Source organism: Arachis ipaensis, chromosome B05 (genome assembly GCF_000816755.2).
Source record: "Arachis ipaensis cultivar K30076 chromosome B05, Araip1.1, whole genome shotgun sequence".
Classification (NCBI taxonomy): domain Eukaryota; kingdom Viridiplantae; phylum Streptophyta; class Magnoliopsida; order Fabales; family Fabaceae; genus Arachis; species Arachis ipaensis.
Window position 1 is genome coordinate 94,397,890 of NC_029789.2, and position 10,395 is coordinate 94,408,284.

The following is a 10,395-nucleotide window of genomic DNA, read 5'->3' on the forward strand; positions in this document are numbered from 1 at the left end:
CTCTCAAATTGACACGAGAGAGCGCTAATAAGATCCAAATATTTTTAAAATTACTTTATCCAATAAAAAAATAATCAGTGGAATAAAAAATCATGACTGATTTTATAGTGTACACATATCCTTGTCAACATTTTAAGTATATGTGTTAGTAGGAGCACTATCAAAAGAAGATAAACGCATGCACCAAAAGAGAAAATTATTAATGATATGATACAACTGAGAAGTGTCTTAAAATTAATCTAAAACACAAACATATAGAATAGGTAACATTTTAGAAAACTCACAACACAAAAATGATTGGTTTGGTGTCACAATGCCAATGCTAAAATGATCAAATATTAGTGCACATTTTCATTTAATTCCTAACAACAGTTCTTTATAACCTCATGGGTAATATTCATGTTAAACTAAGGTAACAATGAGTATTTATAATCCAAAAAGTAAAAAATAATTTAACAAAGGAACAGCTGCCAGCCGGAACATTTATTGCACTGAGAGTTAACATTGAGACCATATGAAAATCTAAGTGAACTCTATGTCCACCTAAGTCCTCACCAGAGGCTCCTGCTGTTACTCGTATAATATCTTCAATAAGTGCAAAGTTCCCTAATATATCAACATGAGCACCACTCTGGGTTCCCCTTCCTTCGAGAAGATTAGCCGGAGCAGCGTCTTCATACTCCCTTATGAACGTTTAGATGCCTGAAGGATTAAAGCGGATTTTTTTCCCACCAACCTCTTGCACAAATGAAACCAGCGCTTAAAAGAGGATCGGTTTCATCCCCGTTAGCACTATAAACTCCATCCTTTAAAAAAAGGTCCTCATCTCCACCAATTGCTGATGTGTCAATCTAAAACGGAATGTAGCATTCCGATTGGGAGGTTGACTTATAAACATAGCCTCTTTACATTAGAATCCTGACCCCATACATAGAGTAAATCTCCATATTTGGAGCATGTGGTAATCTGTAGCAGCAGGACAAAAATATAACACAAACCATAAAGAGAAGTAGTATGAATAAACAATGAATTTTAAAAGACAACAGGATACAACATTATAGAAGATAGCAAAAGCAAGAATCTATCAATACTCCAAACCAAGGTAATAAAATGATTAATTACGTAGTAGCTAAGTGCCAACAATAGTCAGATTCTAGATTGGCAGTCTTCTTGTGTGCAACTTCTACAAAATGTTTACTAAAGTAATTAAGTACAGGATCTCACCTTGTTTCTAAGGGGTTAGACCAATATTTGTAATGCTTGTATTTTGGGTCATCTAAATTATCAACAATCCCACGAGACAGTTTTCTAATAATAATGTTTATTTAACTCATTTTGTGCATTGTAATAAACTTCCTTATTTCCAAATTTATTCCAGAACTTATAGTTATATACTTTAAATACTCAAACTAATTTTAGACATTATACTTCTATTATTGCTGTAGCTTTTTCCAACAAAAAATTGAAAAAAATAAAGAAAGACCTAATAGAGCAAGTGTCCCAATGAATGAATACATCATAAGAAAACTTAAATCAATCTAATGCCTACTAACCTGTCGAAGCCATTGGATCACCTCACAATTGCCATCATGAAAGCGAAAAGACAGCTCCATGACCACAAATCTAGCTTTTCAATTTGACCCATATTCCAATCAGCAATCACTCCCACAAATCATCCCCCTCCCTAAACCCTACCCTAAATCAAGTGTGTATGAGTATTAATAGCTCAATAGTTCAGTGTATGTCATAGAAAATTGAGTACTAAAATCAACGGAAAATTACAAAACTCAGATTTAAAACACACAAACCCCAGTGGGAAATCAGGAGCACAATTGCAAACCCTAATAAAATCACTACATACTGAAAACGAAGAACCTAACAGAAAATCGAAAAAGAATCTCTCTTCATGAAGACAGAGTTCAGAAAAAGAATCAAAATTATTCAAAACTACTATGAATTACATATTAGAAAACTAAATCCAATCTGATGCTTACAATTTCTAGGATATTCAGAGAGCATTTGAAGTGTTTTCATATGAATTGTATATAGATCTTATTATGTGTCTCACTTTCATCGTGTTTTTTTTTCCACATGCTTTTGTTCCAATTGCTGCTAGAACCAAAAAATTAGCCACGTTTTAACTAACAAACCTAAAAGAAGTATGCATCTATGTACAACACATGTGTGTTTCTTTGATCTCAAAAAAAAAAAAAATTAATCAATTAGCAAGTGAAGTAAATAAAGAGTTATCTTTATCTAACCAAAGTAATTAAGTACCTAAAATTAGCTAATTACCATACCATCAATTAAGACATATATCAATTAAGAAATTTAAATTTTGAAATACATAGAATCTTTACTTTGGGGTGTAGGGGGAGACGAAGTAAGTAACATGGAAATTTAAAAGATAATTAGTGACCTCAGATATCTAGACATCTAGTGAAAGATATTCAAGGCCCCCAATAAGTAATCCTCTCTATAGATTTTCTACTTTTTAGTACAGAAGTTTTTTAAATATAAATGTATAAAAATTAATCATTTAAGAGTTAAAAAAATAAAAGTTAAAAGTTTCGGTGCGAACCAAATGGTGAAAAAATGAGAAATATAAGAGATAAATAGCTCCAATATGAAGCAAATGAGGAAGCCAACCGTTGAAATTGAACCATATCGAATTTTTATAGATTTTTCCACTTTTTAAAACAAAAGAACTTTATCATTCAAGTGCATAAATTATATCTTTTAACATTGAGAAATAGAGTCAAAATTAAGGAATATGGGATTAGTAATCCAAAGATTAAAAAATGATTTAGTATCATCACTGAAAAAAATAAATATCTGGTTTTTTATTAAAGTTAAAAATTTTATCTGTCAGATACCATCTTAAAAATACACGTTTTATAGGTCCAATGTGACAATAAAAGTAAATTTCATCCAAAAATATTAATCAAAGAAGTTCAGACATCCAAAAAACTCAATGGATTATTTGGAAATGAAATATAAACTCCATACATAGAGATCACAATTTATCACAGTTTATACACAAAGAGGTCAAAGGGAAAATTTTTTACCTTAACTTTCTTGAAAATTTTCTGACCTCATTTTCATATGCAGTAAAACTGTATTGCAATTTGAGAACCGAAACCAACAACAACCTCAATCGCTCTCTTATACATCTTTATCGACGAAGAAATCACATTATAAAAAAAGTTAATTGGCATCCAAATATCAATATAAGTAGAGGATAACATTGACATAATCACATACAACTTAACAACAAAAATCATGAAAATTTATTTACATAAAAAATATAGCAGTTTAAAACAAAACAATTAATCTCACAAAAGCCTGTAAATTTTGAAAGACATTCAAAAATCCTAAGAATAAATAACTGCGAATTCATAATAATGGTAAACACAATAATGCATAGAAAACATGATGATACAAAACAAATTTAATTTTAATAAAACAAATAAATAAACATAAAATTATCCGAAATTATGAGTTCCACCCGGACAAAAATCCAAACGCCACTTTCTTAGATCTTTTATTTTGCATAAAATAAATAAATAAATAAATAACCCAAAGATCTGTGAAATAGACAAACAAAAAAAAATCAGCGGCCTAAATTGCACATTGTAAACATATTAACTTATCTTTTTTCACTCCTTTGAATAAGAAAAAAAATTGAAGATTAATTCAGCAACTATATTTTGCAATTAAAATAAAATGATACAGTTTGCAGTTGTTGTGACAATTATGAGAAATATATCTAGGTATTTTGAACCACACACATACAGACGCGCGCACGCGCACACGCACACATGCACACACAGAGAGAGAGAAGAAATCAAGTAATGATCTGATTTTTAAATATGAATTTAATCTGATCCAAAAACGGAAACATTGTGCTCAAAATCAATTTTTCCTTGCTTTCAAAATTCAAAATCTAAACTCTTGTTTGCTTTTCTATTGTGCCAATTCTCATAGAAATGAATATAAAAAATGGTATACCTTTTTCAAATTTCTTGCTTTTAAAGGTAGTAGAGCTCCTAATAACCACAGACTTTGAAGATATTTCAATCGCAGAAATCTTCATATCCTAGTTTGATTCTTATCAGCATAGATTTTAATATGAAAATATAACAACCAAATCAATAAGAAAAAAGAGAGCACAATCCAAAAACAAATCCGAATCGAGCATTGGCCAGATGTCAACCACACTGAAGGATAACAGTATCATAATCACACACAACTTCAACACAAAAATCACGAAAATCTATTTACATCAAATTTTAACAGCTTGCAAGAAAAACTTAATCCCACAAAAGCCTGTAAATTTTGAAAGACATTCAAAGAAACCTTAGAATTAAATACAGCGAATTCATAATTATGTGAAACACAATAATATCTAGAAAAGACAATGATGATAAACAAAATTAATTTCAGAAACAAAACCCTTACCCACTTTGAATCCCACTGAGATAATGGGAAAGAATCAAGGCAAAGACGCGACACAATACAACCTACACCAATGACCAGAGTGGTGTACACTTGTATATAAATAAGGCACAAAGGTAATTTTGACTCCGAAGACAAAAAAAGGGCACAAAGGTAAATTTAACACTCAATTTAGTTGTGACAAAAAACATCAGAAAAAAAAAAAGAAAATAACCAGTAGTAAGAAAACAGGTAACGACTTCTCAACATACAAAATGAGGAAGGCAGCAATTGAAATTGAACCATATCAAGCCACAAAGGTGAAAAATAAAATGAAAAAAAAAACAGAATAATATGAATGAAGAATCATACCTAGTAGTGCCACCGCCGCCACTGCAAACACCAGAGCGGACCATCAAAAGCAAATCATCATCCATTACGCCCATCACTCATAAAAGAGGGAAACAAAATATGCATTGATACAATAAGTACCCAAGAAAATAAAGACCAAAAGATCAAAGAAACAATAAAGAATAAAATAAAGGAACCCAGCGGTTGAAATTACACCATACAGATTTTTAAAGAATTTTCCACCGTTTTAACACAATAGTTTTTCGAACTTGAATGCATAAATTGGTCAAATTAAAACCGCACTTGTTCACTTATTTTGAAAAGCTTTTAGCATATTCAAACTCAAGATTAAAAATCCGAAGAATACAGCCAAACTTATAATAAAGAACAAAAAGAACCTTGAAATCTTTGAATGAGAAAATATTAAAAACTGAAATTTGAAAGCATGTCATTTCACTAATTAGGCAGTATCAAATTCAAGTGACTAATCGAAGCCACTAAGATTTTGTTAAACTGACACTTTTATGTTATTGCAATTATTCTAGAATTTTCAACCCGGAATAAAATCTACAAATAACAAAGGAAAACCGAGAACACAGAGTCAAACACAATTTCAGAATTTTCACACCCGGAAGAAAGGGTACAAATCATTAACCAAAAGTAAGAACAAATTATACAGAAATTCGAGACCTTCTTATGAGTAAAAATTTATTTGAGAAACTTTAAAGCGTGTCATTTCCAGCACCTTAAATCAGTTAGGAAATTGAAGATATTTTAGAATTTTCACATACAAATAAAATCCCCAAAGAACACAGTAAAACTGAAATCGAATAAGATAAGGAAATATCAACACTCACACTCCACACATGTGTTGTAGTAAACTCAATTTATGTTTCTAGTCAACATCATATAAAACTTTTAGTTAAAGAAAAGTTCAAAAAGCATCTGAAGCAGCATGATTAAATCTGTGAATTGAACAGTTATTATCCAATTCAAATGACTAATTAAAGCGACTAAAATTTTTCTATACAAACTTATTCAACAAAACTATCAAAATAGCTATAATAACTAACTTCTTTATCCATTATCAGAAGCCGAAGAAAAGCATGTTCTTCATTCTCCTCCCTATGATCAATTAAACTCCTCATTCTGATGATTCTGAGTGTTATCTTCCAACATTCCTTCCAGGGGGTGAGATTAGAGAGGAGCTTTTTTGAATCAATTGACACTAAGCATAGTTCATTTGTTTCATCTATCACACAAGCAGCAATACAAACAAAACCACCCAATTTTCAGAAGGAAATCAGAAGGGAATGGATGAACAGAACCAAAAACAATTACTGTTACTGGAACAAAATATCTTATATCAAAACAAAAAATCCAATTTTCAAAACAGAATCAGAAAAGAACACCCAAACAGGGACAAAAACAAATCCTGTTAATTGAAAGGAAACTTGAGTATCAAAGTAAACAAATATCAAAGAATTTGAAATAAGTCATAACCACTACAGACCTACATCACAGGAAATTCGGACTGAACAGTGAAACACGCCACATGATGGAAGGGGACAGAGAAAGGATAGGGCCGCCGTAAAAATTCCCACCTAACTTGTTGTTTCTCAAGATAAGAGAGAGGCAGAGTGACATGAACCCTAGGCTGATTTCCTCTTGAGAACTACCACCGATCTTTAAATGAATCTGACAAATCAGACCAAAAAAAATTTGTTCCCAGGATCCTTTTCCATGAATCCCAATCGCACAGGTAGCTATATCAATAAGGGTTAGGAAAAGAAAGAAACCTGAAACACCAAGATATCATAGCCAAAAACCGATCCAAGAAGGGGAAGAAATGGGAATGGAGATTGAAGCTTACCAAATGAATGGATTGATGAGAGTAAGGCTTGTCAGTTAGTATCCATGCATCTACTGCTCTCAACTCTGTTCTTGCTTCTTCATTTTGATTCAATCCGTATTCTATAAAAATACTCTTTGAGAAGCAGCTACTTGAACACTTCCAACCCACAAAATCATCACATTAATAAGCAATAACTTTTCTGTTTTTCTTCTACCTTTAAAATTTGAAATCATTCATAGTTCAATTTTTTCTTCTACTACTACAGCATGTGGACAGTACTCTTAATGTGAAACAGATGAAAACACATAATCGGTGGCATTCTGAATTAAGTAATTTCCACACAGAAATTAAAATTTTACTAATTAATCAAGATCCATATTATGTATAGTTATGAGCAGTGAAATTAAGTAAAGGTGATATTGGGTCAGAGAGAGGGAGAATGAAGAGGTACGAACCAGGGATCACTGGAATATTCGAAGAGCTTGCCTTTGGTAGAGAAGATGATGAGTGCGACTTCGGCATCGCATAGCACTGATATTTTGTTTGCCTTCTTCAGCAAACGTACCTATCTACCTATCCTCTATAACATTGAATCTCCTTCAATCTCCTTATATTCAGCGCATTAAACCTCCTCTGAGAAAATCAATAAACACTTCAATAAATTAAACTTTCTTCTTAATTAATTGAATGGTTTAAGCGAAAGGAAACTAACCAAATCGCCTTCAATGACGTATTTGGAGACTTCATCTCTAAGAGTGATGAGATCCTCTTCGCTGAGATCCTTAGTGACCTTGTTGTCCATGCTTATATCGCAGATAATCTTACGAGCTCTGCTCCTTCCAATTCCATGGATGTACTGTAGCGAGAACTCAATTCTCTTGTTGTTCGGAATCTCCACTCCGCCAACTCGAGCGCACTCTATGCTTAACTCTCTCACCTGAGCACACAAATTCGAAAGTAAACAAACAAATTTCAGAAATGTAAGGTAGAGTTTGTTTTATGTTACCTTGGGAGGGTTGAGAATAGGGAAATAGACGGCTCTGGAAAGAGGTCTAGGGTTTGAGATTAGGGCGAGAGAGGGAGCTATAGGCATCGCTAGCGTTTGTGCCATGCTCGAGTTGTTCTTCTTCTTTCTCTGCTGCTAAATAGAAGTAATAGATAAATAGAAATTAAAACCAAAAGAAGCAAAATTGTCTCAACACAACTCCTCATTCCAATGTATTATATTAATATAACAACCCATAAAAGAAGCAAAAACTTTAGCATATAAAATATTAGAACCACTAAATATATATATCAGAAACCAATCTATAACTTCAAAAAAAGCTAAAAGCTTTTTCTCTTTCTACAATCAACCGGTTCTTCTCATTTCGCTCGTTCTAAAATAAATATTATCTCAAAAAAAAAACATTACTAAACCACAAAAAAAAAGAAAAATTAAATATAATTTATATAAATATAAGCAAGAAAAAAAATAAGTCCGGCAAGCTTCAGCTCTATATGAGGAAATTCAAATTATTAGCCTTATTAGCTTCTCTAATAAGCACCCAACCCCAATCTGGTTCAACAAAATACTATCTTAATTAGGAATATGAAAGCTAATCAAATTTAATTAAGCATAAAGCAGAGTTTGTTACACACAGAAAGCATATATATAAGAGGAAATAGAAAATGTAAAAGCATATATACTCCTACTACTGCATGTGGACAGTACTCTTAATATGAAACAGATGAAAACACATAATCGGTGGCGTTCTGAATTAAGTAATTTCCACACAGAAATTAAAATTTCACTAATTAATCAAGATCCATATTATGTATAGTTATGAGCAGTGAAATTAAGTAAAGGTGATATTGGGTCAGAGAGAGGGAGAATGAAGAGGTACGAACCAGGGATCGCTGGAATATTCGAAGAGCTTGCCTTTGGTAGAGAAGATGATGAGTGCGACCTCGGCATCGCATAGCACTGAGATTTCGTTTGCCTTCTTCAGCAAACGTACCTATCTACCTATCCTCTGTAACATTGAATCTCCTTCAATCTCCTTATATTCAGCGCATTAAACCTCCTCTGAGAAAATCAATAAACACATCAATAAATTAAACTTTCTTCTTAATTAACTGAATGGTTTAAGCGAAAGGAAACTAACCAAATCGCCTTCAATGACATATTTGGGGACTTCATCTCTAAGAGTGATGAGATCCTCTTCGCTGAGATCCTTAGTGATCTTGTTGTCCATGCTTATATCGTAGAGAATCTTGCGAGCTCTGCTCCTTCCGATTCCATGGATGTACTGTAGCGAGAACTCAATTCTCTTGTTGTTCGGAATCTCCACTCCGCCAACTCGAGCGCACTCTATGCTTAACCCTCTCACCTGAGCACACAAATTCGAAAGTAAACAAAGAAATTTCAGAAATGTAAGGTAGAGTTTGTTTTATGTTACCTTGGGAGGGTTGAGAACAGGGAAATAGACGGCTCTGGAAAGAGGTCTAGGGTTTGAGATTAGGGCGAGAGAGGGAGCTACGGGCATCGCTAGCGTTTGTGCCATGCTCGAGTTGTTCTTCTTCTTTCTCTGCTGCTAAATAGAAGTAAGAGATAAATAGAAATTAAAACCAAAAGAAGCAAAATTGTCTCAACACAACTCCTCATTCCAATGTATTATATTAACATAACAACCCATAAAAGAAGCAAAAACTTTAGCATATAAAATATTATAACCACTAAATATATATATCAAAAACCAATCTATAACTTCAAAAAAAGCTAAAAGCTTTTTCTCTTTCTACAATCAACCGGTTCTTCTCATTTCGCTCGTTCTAAAATATGCATTATCTCAAAAAAAAAACATTACTAAACCACAAAAAAAAAGAAAAATTAAATATAATTTATATAAATATAAGCAAGAGAAAAAATAAGTCCGGCAAGCTTCAGCTCTATATGAGGAAATTCAAATTATTAGCCTTATTAGCTTCTCTAATAAGCACCCAACCCCAATCTGGTTCAACAAAATACTATCTTAATTAGGAATATGAAAGCTAATCAAATTTAATTAAGCATAAAGCAGAGTTTGTTACACACAGAAAGCATATATATAAGAGGAAATAGAAAATGTAAAAGCATATATACTCCTACTACTGCATGTGGACAGTACTCTTAATATGAAACAGATGAAAACACATAATCGGTGGCGTTCTGAATTAAGTAATTTCCACACAGAAATTAAAATTTCACTAATTAATCAAGATCCATATTATGTATAGTTATGAGCAGTGAAATTAAGTAAAGGTGATATTGGGTCAGAGAGAGGGAGAATGAAGAGTAAACGTTATTTTTCCACTTAAATATGGTTTGTTTGAAACAGATGGCCAGCTTAGAGCTCTCTGCGACTTTAAGAGTAAACGGGAAATGGCTCGTGCTCAGAGCTGGTGCACAAAGTTCAATAAGGTTCCACGCTTCAACTCGAAGTGTGCAGATTGGCATCATGATCTATCAAATGGATCTCAGAAAACGTTTCGTTATCTTGTTGAGAATTTAATTTCTAAACCGCCCAGATGGAAAAATATAGATCAAGACGAAGGCGGATTTAAAAGCCAAGTTTGGGATCCTGGAATCTATTTTGACATTCGTCACCCCGAGAGCCTGAGAATCTATTTGAAGCTGCTCAGAAGCTTTACATGCCTAGTTTGGGATCCCGGAAGCTATTGGCATTCTAAGCATTGGTGGAGATTTATGGACGAGTTTAAGCATAAACTGC

At 32.8% G+C, this 10,395-nt stretch overlaps 1 protein-coding gene across 27 annotated transcripts; it reads right to left on the reverse strand.

Moving 5' to 3' along the window:
• LOC107643744 (30S ribosomal protein S13, chloroplastic) lies at nucleotides 302-9,364 on the reverse strand. 27 transcript variants are annotated; one of them, XR_002363246.1, is made up of 9 exons: nucleotides 9,085-9,364; nucleotides 8,791-9,015; nucleotides 7,650-7,784; nucleotides 7,351-7,580; nucleotides 6,662-6,775; nucleotides 6,302-6,554; nucleotides 4,810-4,830; nucleotides 1,554-1,691; nucleotides 302-966 (listed from the first exon to the last, which is right to left on the reverse strand). XR_002363246.1 is itself a non-coding variant. In XM_021124152.1 (5 exons), the coding sequence occupies exons 1-5, from the start codon at nucleotides 9,187-9,189 to the stop codon at nucleotides 7,217-7,219; spliced, it is 750 nt and encodes a 249-aa protein (XP_020979811.1). In that variant the 5' UTR covers nucleotides 9,190-9,341; the 3' UTR covers nucleotides 7,181-7,216. The 27 variants fall into 27 exon arrangements, 2 of the variants coding, with proteins under 2 accessions (XP_020979811.1, XP_020979812.1); XR_002363245.1 differs by having other exon boundaries at nucleotides 1,554-1,696; XR_002363244.1 differs by having other exon boundaries at nucleotides 4,810-4,885.